Source organism: Myiozetetes cayanensis, unplaced genomic scaffold, assembly GCF_022539395.1.
Source record: "Myiozetetes cayanensis isolate MyiCay16 unplaced genomic scaffold, myiCay2020 scf27, whole genome shotgun sequence".
NCBI classification, from domain to species: domain Eukaryota; kingdom Metazoa; phylum Chordata; class Aves; order Passeriformes; family Tyrannidae; genus Myiozetetes; species Myiozetetes cayanensis.
Window position 1 is genome coordinate 1,184,139 of NW_026087488.1, and position 18,968 is coordinate 1,203,106.

Here is an 18,968-nt window from a genome sequence, read left to right on the forward strand (position 1 = left end):
ACTGACAGGATCCCCCTCTCTGTGCTGTGTCCCGCTGCTGTGCTCCTGCTGTCGCTCAGACAGGCCAACTGGGTTTTCTGTGTGACTTGGCAGGGAAATTCACATCCATTTTATTGAACCAGAAGGAGGAAAAAAGGGAAAAGTGCTGGCTTCTAGTAATAAAGGGCTTTGGAACATCTCAGCTGGATATTTTTCTTCACGAGTGAGAAGGCCAAATGTTATCTTGACATTTAATCTTTAATAATAAAAAAGGCACTTTGTTTGCCAGCAAAGTCCAAAATCTGTTTACTCTCTGATGCCTTATTTCTTTTAACTTGCTAGCTTAGATGTCCTACTTACCCTCCCCTGCTACCGGTTCAGAGCTGCAGTGAATCATTTATTTTGTAAAATTGGCTTTCCTGTCACCACAAAGCCACCAACTGCAGGGTGGCCTTTTTTTTGACCAGTTAATTCATTCATTTGAAAAGTGGGGACCCCTTGGGCGGGCGATGCAGGGGAAAGGGCCATGGCAGGACGGGTGGTGGCTCCACAGCAGGTCAGGCTGAGCCCACCAGAGCCCGTGGGCAGTGCTGGACAGAGCCAGAGCACAGGGCTTGCTCCTGGGTTGGCTCCCATGCCCAGGAAAAGCCCGGGTCAGTCTGGAGCTGTGGGCGAGGGGCAGTGCAGGCTGCAGGCTTTATAACCCTCTGCAGTGTTTAATGAAGATCCTGGGAAGTTGCAGCCAGAGGAAAAAGGCTGAAGAAGTCTTGGTTCAGCCTGGAAGGCTGGTGCTGGAGGGGATGGGGTTGGGTGCCTGGTGGTTTGGGCACCCTGCCCATGTCCGGCCCCGTTGGCCGTTCGTGTCTCGGGGCTGGCCGCGGTGGGGGCTTGGTGAGGCCCCAGGGGTGTGGGGGGTCCAGGCTCTGTGTGCTCCTGAGGGACCTTGCAGGTACCACCCAGGTGTAGCTCCAGCTTCCCGCAGCCATCTCCATCCAGCTCCTCCCCGTCCGCTGACTTTTCTTTCGCATTGAAACTTCTTACTCATAAATTCTACATCCAAGGGCAGCCGTGAGAAATGCCAGAGGCCTGATCATCTAACATGCTTTAATATCTAAATCTCTTCTTTAGTGTCATTCTTATTTACATTGTTTTTCTTTCTCAAAAAAAAAAAAATTTATAAAGGGAGGAAAAAAATAAAATTTTCCTTTACTTCCACATTAGGAGGTGAGTTGTCATCCACCCTCTGGAATTATTTTTTGCTTTTGATCTTTATTTATTTGTTTAATTTTGGTTGATGTCCCAAGCATGGTTTTGGAGACGAAGGTAGGTCTTCGCTCTCCAAATCAAAAGGAAAAATATAAAATAAAACAACACTCTCCTTGGTCATATTTAAAAGAAAAAAAATCCAAACTGTTCCATTCCATACCATTTAAAGAAAAAAAATCAACTATTGAACTATTTCTACAGCTTACTGATCTAAAAGGGCGGGTTTTTTCCAAAAGTATCGAATGGATCCAAAAAAAAAACAATTTTCCTAGACGTGATTGAAGTTATTTGCTGTCAACATTTTAATATCAATATTACCACAATGTGTAGTCTCAAACTAGTTCCTTTGTAGTTTGCATGGGATGTGAATGCTGTCTCGGCGTGCCCAGACCTAGAGAACTTGTTACTACTGCATGAGCATCAAGTCAGATGTTGAAAAATACCTATTATATTTTGTGATAATTTGGTGAAAATGAGCACCTCCAGTCTCTGGTTGCAGTAGTGTGTTGAATGATTGTTCTTTTTTTTTTTTTTTTTTTATATATATCCATATATATATTTTTGGAGCTCTAAGCTTCGTAGTAGTCCGGGCTGACTCTTCTCCAGTACTTGCTCTCCTCTCGCATGGCCTTGGTTAAGTGTTAGAATTGGGCCTAGGCTGTTTATTCTGGTGTTTGGCTTTGTAATACCGGTGCATGCCCGGCGTCTGGCCTCATACCCAGCTTTATTCTCTGCACACCAGTCTTGAATAGCTACAGTGCTCAACCGAATTTTGGCGCACCCGCTTCCCCGGCAGGCTCCAACCCAGCGCGGCCCGGAGGCTTCCCCGGGGCCAACAGCCCCGGGCCCGTCGCGGATCTCTACGGCACGGCCAGCCAGGACTCCGGCGTGGGTAACTACATAAGCGCCGCCAGCCCGCAGCCGGGCTCCGGCTTCGGACACGGCATCGCCGTAAGTACCGCGCGCCCGGGCCGGGGCCGGGCTCGATGGGTGGGGAAGGGGGTTTCTCTCGGGTTTGGTGACTGTGACCCGACAGCGAGCGCAGCGCCTTGCTGCCGTAACCTGTGAGAGCTGCCCAGCCCACCACACTGGAATCATCAGAGTCATCAATCGCAGAATCATCAAGGTTGGAAAAGCCCTCAGGTCCAACCTCTGACCGATCGCCACCTTGTCAACCGGACTGTGTCACAAATTGCCACTCCTCCAGGGATGGGGACCCCTCCACTGCCCTGGGCAGCCCATTCCAATGCTTAACCACTCTCTTGGTGAAGAAATTATTCCTAATATCCAACCTGAACCTCTCTTGGCACAAATGCTCGTCTGGAGCCTTCCACAACCAGACCGGACACGTCTCAAAGGGGAATATTTAATACTTATGGGATTTAAATTCCTGCTTATCCATATGGGCTCTATATCAGCCCAGCCACCCATCCTGGCTGATGCCCCTGTTGCAGATAGAGCAGCAGTCCCTTGCTCCCACCTAAATCAGCTCATTAATTCAGCTGGTGGGACCCCGGGTTGGCCACAGCCAGCCTGGTGAGGGAGCAGCCATGTCCTGCTGCCCTTCACTGGTTTGCTGACCCCTGGAATCGCTTCCAGCCAGCCTTGGCATCACTCACAGTCCCTCAAATCCGCAGGTTATGAGCAGGTGGCTTCCGTTCCGCTGTCGGGTCGCTGGGAGGTGCCTCCTAACGCCGCGTTGGGTCTGCGATCGCACTAATGAGGGGCACAGATTGGCTTAACCAGGCTGCACGTGGCTGTGTCACTGTGTGTGAGCATGAATGGGGCTGCCCTGCCACGGCTGGCACTCGCCCACACTCCGTCTGCACCGGCGGCTCCGGCCCTTTCCGGAGTGAAATTGTGAGGTGGTTTTTTTTTTCCCCTCGTACAAGGAGGAAGTGCAGAGGCTCCCCTGAGCATCCCGCAAACTGAGTGGAGAACTCAGCTCCCTGATGGAACTGGGGGGAGGGAGCGGGAGTGTAGTGCAGACAAACTTCCTGAAGTTGTGTTACTTCCACTGCATAAGCAACCGGTACCCAAAAAAGACAAACGAACCCCCTGCCTCCCTCTGTGCCCTCAGTGCCCACCCTACCCCTCCCATGGTCACACCAGGGACTTGGCAATCCCTGTGGATCGGTCCTAGTACCAAACATGGGGTATTACTGCTCTGCTAGGAGCTACATCAGTTCAAAACTGCCATCTCTTGCCACTTACAACACCTCCATTTTTCACCTAAAGAGAAAGACCTGTTTGTGCTTGAAAACTTGGGCACTTTGGCCTCAGCAATATCCCAGTTTTTCAAGTGATAGGATGCGAGGTCCAAACCTGGGTATCCGGATTTGTCTGCACTAACTCCCCCAAACCATTTTATAATTAACTTGCAGATTGGCAGCCTCTTAATTCCCCCAATAACTGCAAAGAATCCCGTAGCTTTTTTTACGTACATATTTATTTAACACTCTCCATTTACTAACCCTGGTTTAAAAATAAAGCAGGGAAGACCCCAAAGCTTATTTTTGCACCTGGGGGAATGAGAAGATGATGGTCTTGGAAAGGTAACCATAGGGTTGAGCACACCTGGTGACCAGAACAGCTCTTGGAAATCCCTATTCATGCTGGCAACACAGTCTTTCAAGTCCTTTGATAATTTCTTGGCAAAATTAATAATCAGCTGTTCCCATGTATAGAGCACTGATGAACTTAACAATTGTACAATTTTAGGGACCTTTGATTGCAACGGCTTTTACAAATGGATACCATTGAAACGTTACACATGGTTGGTTGCCATCTCACTTGGAGGTATTACAGTATATCCCATTTGTACTTTGTGCTGAACTACCATCTCCCCTATATTTACTTTAAGTGAACAATTTTTTATCTTCATTTCGTCTTTCCTTGGCCTTTAATCATTCCTTTCTGTGATTTGTGTTACTCAAATCAACCTCACAGGTCGGAAACTGGAAGACAGATCCAGAGCTAACCCCCCCAAAAATTCCTTTTTCATATTCATCATGCTTTGTGCAGTAATTTGAAGAGCAGGAAATGCTGCAGAAAACCCAGAAAGCTGTGGGGAGTCACCCCAGGGCCAGCATCCAGCAATCCCAGTGGGATCAGAGATCTGCTCCCAGTGCACTGGTCTAAAAATAGCTGAGCCCCACTGCTTTACTATGGAGAAACCATCATTCATAATTAAGTGCTGTACCAAATATTACAGCTAAAAGATAACATTGTAAGTCGTAACCATAGAGCAATTATCAAGATTAAAAAAAAAATTAAACCTGAGCAAATTAAATTAAAGACATTACCTGAGCACCATGGCCCTGGATCGCTGCCAGTTTCCTACCCTTTGAACTAAGCTCGAGTTAATTAAATGTTTAATTTTTATTTTTTATTATTATTTGGCCTTTGGCATATTCGTCTTTGCAAACAAATATTCTTAACACCCGGCATGGAATAGATTAGAAAATTCAATGAAAAACAGAAGTTATCCCAATTAAATGGCACAGGTTTACCTGCAGAGCACCGAGCCCTGACAGGCAGATGGAATGGATACTACAGATTTTATTTCCCTGCCTCCTGCCAGCACTACCTGATCACTGTCACATGTTTTACGTTCAAAAATCAGTCTACAAAATTAGAGTTAGTTAGTCAGGGGGCTGGGAGCTGGAAAATGGTTGGAGGCTTTAAATTACATAAAAATAGATCTATACCTAAACACTAGTGGATAAAAGGGGGTTCTGTTTACTTTCCATCTCCACACACACCCCCAAGATCACCTGAAATTGATTTGCTCCAGCAAGGAGTGTTTTCTGTGGGAAAGAGGGAAGTGCCATAAGCACTCTTTGCTTAATCCCAGCCGTTACTTGCACGTATCGGTGTCTTTTCACCCATCGATTTGTCAGAACCCTTCGCGTTTTCTGGGCCGTCAGCCTTTGGAGGAGCGAGGTGGTACCTGGGGCCGGCTGGAGCCTGAGCAGAACATCATAACTCAGGCTAATAACGCGCGGTGACGGCGCCGTCGCCAGATTGATGAGCTGTAATCGCTCGGCTCTCACCACAGCACATCCCCCTAACCATCAGTTACTGCCCAGTGCTAAGACTCAAACCATTAACGACTTAAAAACAAAGTGCTTTTAATGTTGCTCATTACTAATTAAAATAGATTTTTGAGAGGAGGAAATGAGCCTTATTATTAATTCCTCAAGGAACACTGAGTTTGAGGTTCTTGTGGCAGCGGCACATCCGGCGGCTCCCTCGCCTGCCCCGGCTGTCCCCACGTCCCTGGAGCAGGATGGGGCTGGAGGGGCTGAATTTGGCTCAGCTGTGGGTCCTCAGGGCAGGGATCAACTCCCACATCCCTGTGGGGTTCTGGTGAGACCTCACCCTGAGCACAGCTGATTGGGATTGGGTTTTGGAGCTCATCCCAAATCTGTGAGCAGGGAGTGTCCTGGCCACAGCCAGTCCTGCCAGCAGCTGCCTGCAGAGCCAGTCCCTAATATTTATATCTCTTTTATACATTATATGTCTCAGTGTTAAGCACCAGCAGGGACGGAGCACTGGAAGCTGAAGCCTCTGATATAAAATAAATCCTGGCTGCCTCAGCGTGCCCGGGTAGGAGTTGTCACCTTCCAAGTACTTCAGAGAGAACTCCTTTTACCGAAGCTGTGTTAATTCCTGGTGTAACAGGTGCCTGAGGAACAGTTTTTGTTGTTCCCATGTATCATTTTACTGTTCCTAAACCAGCCCAACCCTCAGCTAAGCCCAACCCATCCCCAGTCAAGCCTTAGCTGGGATGGAACTGGAAAGTGAGAGCAGGGAATACGTGAGATAATACCCTCTCTTGTGAGGGCTGTCCAGGGAACACCTTGGCATTCCAGCCTGTCTCTCTGCATCCACGCTCAGCGTGGATCAGAGCAGGCTGTGGCTTTGCAAAGCATTTGCAAACAATTGGGGTTTTTTTTGTTAAAAATCCTAATTGACCTCAATTAACTGTCCCTCTCCCCATGTCCATGTCCACCTTCTCCCCTCGCAGAGTCTCTCTGGATGTCCGGGCAAGACAGGGCGAAGTTTCTGAAGGGGCCCACGTTGGGTGATCTCATCAGACTTTGAGCACTACATCATTACCATCATCATCTTCACCGCCAACACAAACTGGAGGTGGCACTCGAAGGACTTGGGTTGTTTAAAATCTCTCTCATCATCTCATGAATCTGCTGTACTATAAAAACAACAGCTTTTAAAAGTATGTATATAAAACCCATTTCTTGTTGGTTTTATTTTCTCGATGGGTTCCCCCCCCCCCTTTTTAAACCTCTCCAAACCCACATTTTTTCGTAGCGTTTGACATAGTCTCGTAGCCACGTAGTCGGAATTCTTTGTGTACCTAGCGCAGCCTAACCATAGTGGAATTGTTATATTAAGGGGTTTCTTTGGTTTTTCTTTCCCACCTCCCCCCACCCCCGTTTTACGCAGTTGTTGTTGCTTAAAGGATGCTGAGATGGTGACAGGAGTCTCAGCCGCCGGTCCCGGCGGTGGGCACGGCACGGGGGGGCCGGTGGGGCACGAGGGGGTTGAGCAACAGGTTCTCTAGCCCTTCTTTTCCTTTGTGGCGTCTTCGTTAACTCTGATTCTCTCTATTTTCGGCAATAAGGCGAGGGCGACAAACTTTTTGCGCGTCCTTTTTTCTATAAGTGCTTTTTTTTGTTGAAAGAGGTGATATAAGGTTTTTTGAAATTGTGAATTCTGAAAAAAAAAAAGAAAAAAATAATAAAATGCTGTAAATACAATTCCATTAACTACATAGAAACTATTAAGAAAGAGAAATACAAACCTATTTTTGTGATGGAGTCAGCCTAAGGCAGTTTCTCTATGAAAACGGAAGAAAAAAGACAAGGAAGTTGTAGCCTTTTGGAGCGACTGCCGGAGCTGGCCCGGGGTGGGTCGTGACGCTGTGGGACCCTCCCAGCTCTCCCGGTTCAAACCAGCAGCTTCGCTCTCAGACGTGCACAGCTTACAGAGGAACAGTCTAGTGGTATTTTTATTTTAATTTAAAGCCTGCTTTTCCCAAGACTGATCAAGAAGCTACGATTTTTTTTTTTCCTACTCAACGCATTTACGGTTCAAAGCACACCTTTATTTGTTGGTTTCTTTTGTTATTTTTCAGTCACTGTTTTAAACTAGATCAACTTGCTGTCCAGTCATTTCAGCCGCTCTGGGCACCCTGCCCAGCCCGGGGCCGTCCCCGCTGCGGGCAGAGCGGTGTCCAGCTTGCATGGTTTCCTTTATTATCCATCACTTTCTGCATCAACAAATTAGGAAGGCAACTTTGGTTGGTTTTGATTTCTTTTTTTTTTTTTTTTTTTTTTTTTTGGGAATACCTCAGTGCTACAAGTTTCACCCTAGAAGCAACGGAAGATTTTAATTTATTGTAGTTGTAAACAGAATTTAAAAGAAATAAAGTATAAAACATCATTGCACTGTGACTGGTAGGGGAAAAACTGACAGTTTCCTATTTGCACATGTTTAATATTTGGCTGTTATATATATGGTCCTCTGTTGGGGGAGGAAACTTATGAAGGATATTTTTTAATTTAATTTTTTTAATATTGGTAAATAGGCCTGCAACAGCAAACTAGAAGTACAACATGGTAGGTGGCATTAAGAACATACTGTAGTGTGGATATATTTCTTCTTTTTTTAACGTAATATTGACAAGTTTTATTAATATTTTTTTAAATTGTTACGTTTATAAATTTGGTACTTTAGGTACAGCCAGTATAAGACACTGAATGCGACATTTGTTAAAAAGAGCTGCTGCACTCCTATTTTTGTAAATTTTACTAACAAGTAGACTAATGTAGACATTCAATAGACAAGGTAGAGCAAGGCATCTTTAACAAAAACAAGGCACCATACTGCTAACCGAAAGGAGAAAACCTTGTTTTTCTTGTTTTTAAAAAAAAATCATGCTTTTTATGTAATATTTTAGGTTTTTTTCTTATTTCAGAACAACCAGGTTTAAGCAAAATGCTGGACGCTTTTTAAATATTGAGACTTGATCAAGTAATAAAAGAAATAAAACGATTCTTTAAAAAATAAAAAGGTTTAAAAAAAAAAAAAAAAAACACGGACGAACCAAATTCCCTGTGATTCAATGTGCCGTCAGGGAATTTTTTATTGCTATTTTGTCAATGTTGATGATGTACTGTACTACCAGTTGGTTTTCCTCTCCATTCCCTGTCACCTCATAGAATATTCTTTGTTGATCATTGTTGTATGTTAATAGTGTATAAAATGGCTTATCTTGTAAGAGTGCTGTCCTGATGCTAGTGTAGTGAATTTTTCCCCCCCTCTTTCTCTCTTCCCCTTCTAGTACATATTGGTAGGTGTATCGTAATTAAGGTTAAAAATTTAGATGTAGTTATTCAGATTTAGGACCAGTAAGGATAGAACTTTCTCTTATTTAAGAAAAAAAAAATGCTAATAATTTTGGGAAGGTTTTCCTTTTTTTTTTTCTTTTCTCTTTCTTTCTGTTTTTTTTTTTCTCTGTTTATTATTTTTCTTTTCCTGATCTGATGCGGTTTCAACTAACCAAAGGTCTCACAATGTTAAAAATGCTGGCAAACTCCTAAGGCATTTGTAGATCCCCACCCTTGACTTTGGATAGGGGATGTGCCATACTACCTTAAATGCTAATGCTAGATATGCAAAACTGGATTTTTTTAATTTATTTTTTAAAAGAGGGAGGCACGGTATATTAAAACGATTTTACTAAGAGAAAAAAAAAAAACCATATTTTTTTAAGAATGCTCAGAAGAAATTGCTAATCTGTGTGAATATGTTTTAGATGTTTATATACCTTTTGAGAAGTCCCAGTGGCCCATAGCACAAATGTCGTGGAATCTGAGATGTTTTGATGTGGCTACCTAGACTAAGGTTCACGTTAGTCCCCCACTCATCTAGAAATCCATTTTGAAGGATTTTTTTTCTTTTTCTTCATTTGTTTGGGGGTTTTTTTGGTAATTTTTTCAGCACAGAGGTTCAGCTCCATCTTTGTTTTACTCAAGCCCGGGGAGTGAAGGATCATGGAATCGTGAACTGGTTTGGGCTGAAGGGACCTTAAAACCCATCCAGTTCCACCCTGCCATGGGCAGGGACACCTTCTACTGGACCAGGTTGCTCCAAGCCCCGTCCAACCTGGCCTGGACAGCTCCAGGGATGGAGAGTCCACAACCCCTCCGGGCATCCCTCATTCCGAGGGATATTGCCCTTTGCTTTCCAAATCTCCCACACGGACCCGCTGCCCCCGGAATGACCAAAAAGAGAGATTTCCACCCCGCTGGGAGACCTGGGCACCCAAAGCACCAGCGGGTCCATCCCTGCCCGGCTGTGCCGTGGGACAGGCCGTGTCCCAAACACCAGGGACATTTTACAGGAGCCACGAGATCTCGGGGACCCTCCCCTGTCAAGTAACCCAAGTCCTTTGGGATCAGCTTGATTAAAATGAAGCCTGATCTGTCCTTTGGGGTTTTTAATTTTTCTTATATTTCCTGAATGTTCACTTTGAGTTGAATTTGTAGCTTGGACTTTAAGGTAGCATGGCTCTCTTTGCTGTAAGTTAATTTTTTTCCATTGTACAGCAGCGTCTGCTGGTGAATGTCACACATCTTGCTAGGCTTAGTTTAAACCATTAGGTAATTGTGGGTGATAACGACCTGAAAGGTGTTGGGATTTCTTTTCTTCCCTGCTCGGCAGCCTGGGATGCTGCTTTCATCCATAGTGTGAATGAGGGCTAGCGACTCCAGCCACACTCCCTTCTCGTTTCGTTTCTGCCATTCACTCAATGCAACATAATCAATAATAAAGCAATATAGTTTACTACATTTTTACTGAAGGCCAGCCATGGTTCTGTATGATATTGCATATGAAACTGTTTACAAAAACGAAAACCAACACTAACTCATAGCTGTCTTTTATGCTATGGCGATGTCTCTTGGGTGGAATCTTCTGAATTCTTTTTTTTAGTGGTTTGGTTTGTTTTTTTAAAAGCGAAATAGTTCAAAGAGAGGAAAAACTGAGGTTAGAGTTAGGGCGAAGAGACAGGATGCATCGAAGACACACCGGCAGATCCCGGTCTGCGCACAGACACTGTAGAGTTTCCTACGTACAGAATCCAGTCGAACCCATTGCCGTGTGCGAACACTACGTGAGGAGATTCTGTAAGCTAAGCAATACTTTAATACTGTAATAAAAATTACCAAAAAAAAAAAAAACGGGAAAAAGAAAAAAAAAAAAAAAGAAAAAAAAAAAAGAGTAGCTCGAGAAAGTAAATCCTCGTGGTCGGTTCTCGGTCCCCCCAACAGTCCGACTGTGTTGTGTCGAGAGCTCCGTGTCCCAGCAGGGCGGGCCCGGTGCGGGGGCAGCGGGACTCGCCCGGCGCGGGGCCGTCCCCGTCACTCCAGCCCTGGGCTCGTCTGTCGCGTCGACCGTCGTAGGTAGCAAACCCCCGTCATTCTCTGTTGTACGAGGTCTGAACTCCATCAGTACTAGGATGCAAGTGAGCATTTCAGGTGGTCATAAATGTACCTAAATAAACTATGGCACAGTGGCAGGCCTAGCCCTTCCTTTTATACTTTAGTATGAACTGATGAGAACTTTGGTAGTGACTTTTTTTTTATATATATACATATATATATGTATCTATATATATCAAGCATCTTTCAGGTCTCTGTGTATGGCTTTCTGAAGCCCTGTTGTAAAATACTATGTGGATGGGGGTCTCTCACATCACAGATGTGGAAAGTATAATTTTATATTTGTATTTTCAAATAAATAAGTTTGTGAAAGGTTTCCATCCTCTACTGTGGTCCAGAAATCAATGTGTTTGTCTGACGAAAAAATACAATAAACTGTTTTGAACAGATCCGTGGAGTCCCTTTCATTGGCAGGGAATATTTATTCTGGGAGGGGAGATCAGCCTCATACCCCAAAAACCCATCACCCAATCACCCCTCCTGTTCCCAGTGGCAGGGTTGGCCCAGCACAGCCCTTGTCCCCGTCCCCCTGCACAGGGCCCCAAGTCTGGTCCCTCATCCTGTGCCCCACCAGGCACTTTTGTGGCATGATCAGCACTAATCCCATATCCAGGAGGGGCAGCGGGTGGCCATGTGTTCCCAATCCAGCTGGATGAATTCCCACACATCCTTGCTGTGTATTTTCCTCATTAGAGTGACACACACTGTCTGGCTTCACACCCCCTCTCAGCTCGGATACTCCACCAGAGGCTGTTCCCTTTGGCACTCAGAATGGAGCGGAGCCAACTCCCCCCTCCCATCCTCCTTTATCTTAAACATTGGTGTTATTCCACCTGGGATGACGCAGGTTCCTGCAGGTCCCTTCCCTGGGGAGGTTGGGATGTGGGGCAGGGATGGAGGGGACGCTGCAGCCCCACCAGCACCCACAAACCCAGGCATCACCCCGGGGTGCAGCCGTGCCGGGGGGCTCAGCAGGGACGGTGCCGGTGAAGGTCAGCGCACGGCAGGACGCAGGACAGGCTCTCTGGAAAGCAGTCAACACATCAAGCCCTTAATGGGATTGATGATTAGTGGAGCACCGAGGGGAAAATTAGATTAGAAAAACAAATGAAAATAATTTCGGAAGTCGTGTTTATTTGGGGTGGAAGGAGCTTCCAGTGCGAGGGCTGCAGGAAACGATTTGACTGCAATCCAGAAGAAAAGGAGCACGGGTCTGGAGTACATTAGTGTGGTGGGAGGCAGGGAATAGCAGCCACTTAACCCTGTCATTCAGCAAACATTAGTGAATTATGAGTGTATTATATGTGGGTGATGTGTTTTGTGCGAGGCCCGCGGGCCCACTGTAGCAGCACTGAAATGGGAGTGGGGGTCGGTGTCAAAATGTAAATTTTTATACCGGCTCCAGAATAAAAATAAGATTTTGCGTTCGCCTCCCAGCTACTGAAATCAAATTGCAGCCCAAATCAGAGTTGTAAAATAAGCAAAAATTTCCCTTCCCTGTCAAATTAGTGCCCCGATAAAAAGAAAACAAGGGAGATAAATGTGATTTACTTTCTCTCCCTACTGTCATAAACATTTATGGCCAAGTGGAAATGATGAGCTGCAGGAGGCAGACGGGGCTGTTGGGGTTGTGCAGCGTCACCCATGTGGGGGACTTTGGGCACCAATCCCTGGGGAGTCCTTGCAGGGGTACCCGTGGGGCAGGCAAGCTCCTGCATCCCTGTGCTCCATCCTGTACCCCCAATTCCCCATCCTGCACCCCTGCCCCATGACCCTCCAGCCCTCCCCCTGGGCTCAGCTCTGTGATACCCCACACTGGAGGTGGCTGTCCTGGCTATCCCCAGGCCCCAGGGGGTGTTTCCCAGGTTTATTAACCTGCACTGAGAATTTGAGCACCCTCTGCTCTTTAGCAGAGCCTTGCATCTGGAGGCTGCAGTTCAGCAGCAGAAATCAAGCCAGTATTTATTAATTATGAGCTTAAGCACTTCCTTTCATGGTTATTTACAAGGGCCGCCTCATTATTAATAAAGAATAATAAAATAGAGAGGTTTAAAGCTCATTTGTTCTGCTGGGTACCGGTCCCTGCGGCAGTGTGAGCCCGGGTGCCACCCAGCCTGAGAGCACTGAAACCCTGATGATAATGAAACCCACCCCAAAAAACCCACCCCCTTTACACCATTCTGCATTCAATTATTTTAAATACCGTCAGGCATGAGCAGTTCCAGCAGCTCCACATGTCGAGGGCGCGGGGCTGCAGATTTCAGCTGGTCACGAGGCGGTGGCAGCGCCTGTGTGTGGAGAGACACTTGTAATTCATTAGCACTTTGCAAAGGGCACCGCTACTTGACTCCGTTTGTGCATCAGGCAAAGGCTGATTCCTGCTATTTACCTCCACGGCAACGGCTGGAATTAGCACGGAGCAGGCTCCCACGGGCCGGCGCTGGCTCCCGCGCAGCCGCCACTCCGTCATTTCTGGTCTGAGGGGCAAACAAAGGACACCACAGAACCATGCAATGCTTTGGTTGGAACCTTAAAGACCATCTCGTTCCACCCCCCCTGCCGTGGGCAAGGGCACCTTCCACTAGACCAGGTTGCTCCAAGCCCCATCCAACACTTCCAGGGCTGGGAGAGCCGCAGTTGCTCTGGGCAACCTGTGCCAGGGCCTCACTGCCCTCCCAGGGAAGAATTTCTTCCTAATATCCAACTTAATCTGCCCTCCTTCAGCTTAAAGCCATGCTCCCCTTGCCTATCACTGCACACCTGAAATTAAAGTCTCTTTCTGCTATGAGTGGAAAAACTCCCTCCTCCTCCATGCCACTGTATCCCTGGTTGGCAGCGAGCCCAGGTCCCCAAGTCTGCACACCCAGCTTGATCTTTCCAGCATTAACAACTCCACCCTGATGGGGTCAGTGCGTGGTGATGCTCAGGCACATTCCCATTCTCTGTTGCATTTCTTGGCAGCCTGGGGACCAGCTGAGGTCCCAGTGATGGTGGCAGTGTCCAGCCCACAGTCTGTTGCTGCCACTGGGTGCTAATTGCCGTGACATATTGAGTGGCACTCGCTGCGGGAGCGGGGGAGAGGAGCCCGCACACTGCTCCCACTCACTAATAATTACTGATTAAAAACTAGTTAAAAAGGCAATGAAGACTGAAACGTGCATTAACCGGGTGACCCCAGCTGGCTCCAGTCATGGAGAGACGGGAGTGGGTATGGAATCAGCACTTCCAGTGTCTCCATCACTTGGTGACACCAGGCAGGGCTCTGTCACATCCTACAGAGCACCATGTGGGCACTGATGTGACAAACATCAGCAAGAATAAAAGGCAGGTGAAAGTTCCTACTTTTGCCTTTTCTAAGGCTGAGATGTGTTTGAGCCACCAATAAAACTGCTCAGGAATTATGCAGGGCTTTGCATCTTCAAAGCAAGGCAGCATTTTGTTCCTCCCAGTTCCTTTCATCCAGAGATTCAAAGTGCTTCCTATCGGTCCTTCACCACCTTTAGATGGGTGGGGAATTCCTCTCTTTTATCTTGAAAGAGCGAGCCCGGCTGGGCCGTGGGCTCCAAACCTTCCTGGCTGGAGGTGGATCCGAGGCCACGTCCCATCCCTGTCCTGCTTTGCCGCAGCAGTGGCTGAGGACGCCTGAGCTGAGATGCTAAAGGGAGGTGAACACCTGGAGGGGTGCAGCACTCAGTGCCAGGCTCAGCATCACCTCCTGAGCACCGGGCACAGCATCATCACCTGGGCACGGGGCTGGAGCTGCCGGTGCCCCCCCTGCGGCCTCTGGGGCATCACCAGCCCGGCTGACAGCACAGGCCGGCCCAAAGGACTCGCAGCCGAGCTGTCAATATTGATAGTCGTGACTCTGTGTAAATGCAACCTCGCCGCTTTGTGCCGCGCTGGCCCCATCGATCCCAACATCCCAGGAGCGGCTGATGCCGAGGCGGACGGGGCAAGGTCACAGGCACGGCCTGGCCCGGCGGGAGCCAGAACCCTTCTCTGCAGAGGCAGCGCCGAGCCCAGCGGAGGGGTCCCCGCGGGGAAACGCCGTGCTCTGCACACCCCCTGTGCTCTGCACATCCCCTGCGCATCCATCAAAATAAAACGAGGTCCCGATGCCACCCGTAGCGAGGGGGGATGGCGGTGTTCCAGCCCCGGCCGTCGGTATTCCAGCCCGAGGTGCGGAACAATGCTCTGCCATTAGCAATCAGAATATCAGCGCGGCCGCTCATAGAAAATCAAGAGGCAAAATAATTGAGTCAATAGCGCTGCGAAAGGATTGCTCCTTCAGCCCCATTCTTGTGCTAACAATCCTCCGGCAGGGCTGGGGATTCAAAAGCCTGGAGAATCAAAAAGGAATTGATTTGATTCAGGGCTTCAGCCCGGGCTGTATTTAACACATCATTTTTGCTTGCTCTACATAGAATAGAAACTGTTTGAAGGCAGAGGGGCTGCCTTCTGCAGCGGGGAGAGCGGGAAGCACAGGGGCAGGAGAATATTCTAGATTTGCTGCTTTTCCAAGGGTGGTTGGACTCACACTGTCCCCACAGAGACCCTGGGCCTTCTCCCCACGCTGCGACACCTCCGGGCCCCCCGTCCCCTGAGCAGTCACCGAGTCCGGCTGGGCCGGTGGCTAAAACGGGACCAGAGAAAATGAAGGGAAGCAACTAGTGATGCGGATCACTGCTCCGTGTCCTCTCTGCTCCACCGGAGCCGCTGCCTCCATCCATCAGGCTCAAGGGCAGCCGCTGCGGTTTGAGGGCAGGGGATGCAGCGCCGGGGATGTTTCCCCCTGGGAGGAGGCAGAAGGTGCCTTTTGATCCCTCCCGTATCCCGGCCCTGGCACAGGGTCACAAATACCCTTCTCTTGCTGCCAAGTGGTGACGAGCAAAATGGCACTTTTCCCGTTGGGATTTGTTCCCAGCACAGGCACGAGCTCCCCACAGCTCCGTGGGTGCTGCAGCCCTGTGGCAGCTGCCCTCCCGAACCACCATCACCAGGATCCTGCAGCATCCCAGGGACCTCAGTGCTCCCCAGAAAAACTTTCAGGGTAACTGTGCTGGGATTGTCTCTCTGATAATCATCTACTTTTTGCCACACACCCATACATGTTTTCGTGACATCTGTAATCACCTTTGGAAGCCACTCCTCTCCTGATTTTTACCTAAGAAAAGGAGCAGAAAACTCCTCATCCTGCTCCATCATCCTGCCAGCACCCCAGAGACAACAAAGACAAACCAGCAGAATTTCCCTGGATTCCATCAAACAGGAGGGCAACGATCACTTGGAGAGGACCAGCAACAAAAAACACCACCACAATCCCCTCCCCAAGGCTGTTCTACAAACCACACATTGAAACATCAGCAACACCGAGGCAGCTCAGAGCTTCCACGCTTAAACACTTGCAGAAAAATTTAAATTAACTGCAGAATAAAACCCAGTACCAACATCCTGAGCAGGGGAAGGGACAAGTGCTGAGAGCATTCCAGCAAAGCCATTCCCTGCTCGCTGTGTGGCACACGAAGCTCTTCAAACCCTTTCGGGTCGTTATACCCCTCACAAGCCCCAGCTGGCGGCTGCCAACACAGCGGGGACCCCCAGACCCCCACCCAGGCAGCTGATCTGATGTGTTGATGAGCAAGTCATGTCGCTATAATAAGGAGTGTTTATTTGAATAATAAGGTCAGGGAGTTAAGTAGTTGGTATTCCACTCGTAGGAAGCAGTTTGCACAGTGTCACTAATAATTAAAGGGGTTTTTTGACTAATCTAGTTGCTCTTCCTAAATATACTCCACTCTGTTCAAGAAACTCATCAAAGCAGCAAAGTGATCTTCGAGGTTATTAATCTCCTTTGCTCCACAGCTGGAGCAAATTTATTTGCTTGAATTAGCATGTAATAAACTTATAATAAAGCTGCCATATCCCTCACTTTAGAGATATAGTTTGTGTAATGGGTAGTTAAATCTAGGTAATGTAGCCATGGTCTTTAGGCTCGGAGAGAAGAGGAAAGGAAAAATGCAGTGAAGTGCTGTGTTAGCCCCTGCACTCGGGCTCAGGGGGATTTTTATCACGTCAGGAAAAGTCAGCCTTGTTGGAGACCACTGGGTCAGATATTGGGAAGAAATTCTTCCCTGTGAGGGTGGGCAGGCCCTGGCACAGGTTGCCCAGAGAAGCTGTGGCTGCCCCTGGATCCCTGGAAGTGTCCAAGGCCAGGTTGGACGGGGCTTGGAGCAACCTGGGATAGTGGAAGGTGTCCCTGCCTGTGGCAGAGACTGCAATGAGATGGTCTGTAAGGTCCCTTCCAACCCAAACCATTCCATGGTTCTATGACACTGACAGCCTACCAGGTGCCCCAGCATCCCATTTAGCCTCCTCTCCACTAGAAAACCAGGAATAGCCAAGAGCTCTTCAGCAACTCTCTCAGTATTGCAAAGGAGGGTTCCCTGCAAACCCACAGCTACTGTCCCCAGCTGCCAAAGGAAAATTAGCCCCTAAAAAGCACCCTCAGGGCTGGCAGTCAGGGGCAAAGCCCCTGCCACAGCCCCACCAGCATGGACAGACCTGGTGGAGCGGGAGCAGGCGCTAAGGTTGGCACCAGAGCCGCCAACGCCAGCAGGACCCGTGGAAGCGGAATATTTCAAATAGGGATGAACTTCGCACAGGGTGCCCAAGTGAGAGGAATTAATTTGCCTCAGTTCACTAAGTTGGGCCTTTCTGGGTTGCAGTTTCCCTGGAACAATAAATCCTCTCACCTCTCCTTCCCGTGGAACACTCGAGGCACCGTCGTTCCGGAGCTGGGAATGGGCGGATGGAGACGGATGTGGCAGATATCAAAGTTCAGCAGCACGGGGAGGGCTGGCCCCCCCCTCCTCCTCAGAGGTTATTATTCACAGAGCCTGGGCAGTAAATAATTTTTCCCTCTCTCCATTTCAGCTCTTTTCTGTTCCTGCTCTGCGCTGGAGCAGGGGCTGGGCATTAGCCACGAGGTGTCAGAGGTGTTAGACAAGGTATTAAGAAGGTGTCAATGGTGAAATAGCTGGGATTACAGTAAAGTCTAAATAAGGTGTAAAATAAAACCAAAGGTGATAAAGTCGTTGATAAGAAAAGCTGGAGAAAAATAGGAGTGCAATTATTTTTCATCCTGGTTGTTCACTCTCACAGTGCATTATCTGTGGCTTTGCAAAGACTTAAGTAAGATTTTTTTCCCCTGTATATGGTATTTTCTCCCAGCAGTGTCACGGCTCACCAGCCCTTGCAAGGCTGCAAAGCATCCAGCACCTCCACACAAACCCACAGGCCCTGGGCAGGGGCACTGCCTGCCCAGGAGATGCCCCTTCCCCCCATCCTTATCCAGGGGATCGAAGGGGCCGTGCTGGGCAGGACGCTGAGGTTTCCCAGGCTTTGACCTTGGCAGAGGTGCCACCAGAGCCAGAGCCCGGCACTGGCCAGCTGGGAACAGGGAGGGATGGGGAGAGGAGGGTGCCGGTAAGGACCTGTCCCTGCCGGGCTGTCAGAGCCAGCTGTCACAGTGCAGGGACTCACCTTCTCCAGCAAGAACACATCAATCATCCCGACAGCCCCTAATCAGGCAGACGGAGCTCGCTCGGAGCTCGGCGGAGGATGGAGAGCTCACACTCCCCCTCCCCGAACAAATTGTGTGGGGGGAGAAAATAATGTAAGAAATGACTCCGGATGGCAAATCAACAAATTAGCCTTGATTACTATCCGGGTCCCACAGCCTCCTCTTCCTCGTGCTCATCAGCTCTATCTGCTGAGCCGCTTTGCTCCTGCAGCGTTTATTCCCGTGCCAGCAGCTGTAGCTCAGTGCAACATTCCATGGGGCAGCATCCCTGGGGTTCCAGGTGAGAACCCCATGGGACCCTCCTCCAGCAGCTGGAGGCTCAAGGGGCCACCTACAAGGACAGAGGTGCCTTTTCAGAAGGATGCAATGGCAGAGCTCTGCCGGGATTCCCTGGCTCTGGGCTCTGAACCCAGTGGCCCTTTTGTGCCAGACACAAACCAAAGTGGGCACTTTTTTCCCAGCAAAAAACACAGAGGAATAGTTCTGGTGAGGAAAAAAAGAAGTTATTTAAAAGCACGTTCATCTACAATTCTCCCAGTGCTGTGAAGGGTTATTAACTGATTGGGTTTCATCACATCCCACTTTGCTGCTGCAGAGGCTGATTGTCC

General features: G+C 48.4%; 1 protein-coding gene across 10 annotated transcripts in view; it reads left to right on the plus strand.

Moving 5' to 3' along the window:
- Positions 1–11,167, plus strand: part of MSI2 (musashi RNA binding protein 2) — a 220,201-nt gene extending 209,034 nt beyond the window's left edge. For 3 of the 10 annotated variants that reach the window (XR_007629773.1, XR_007629774.1, XM_050322099.1), the window contains 3 exons: positions 2,042–2,196; positions 3,967–4,044; positions 6,278–11,167. Coding sequence is in view for 8 of the 10 variants with exons in the window: in XM_050322099.1 (XP_050178056.1) it covers positions 2,042–2,196; positions 3,967–4,008 (197 nt within the window). In the remaining 2 variants the exon portion in view is untranslated. Of the gene's footprint in view, positions 1–1,987; positions 2,197–3,966; positions 4,045–6,277 lie in introns of those variants that run through there. The other 7 variants (XM_050322095.1, XM_050322097.1, XM_050322100.1 and 4 more) reach the window with 4 other exon arrangements.
- The last annotated feature ends 7,801 nt before the right edge of the window (positions 11,168–18,968 follow it).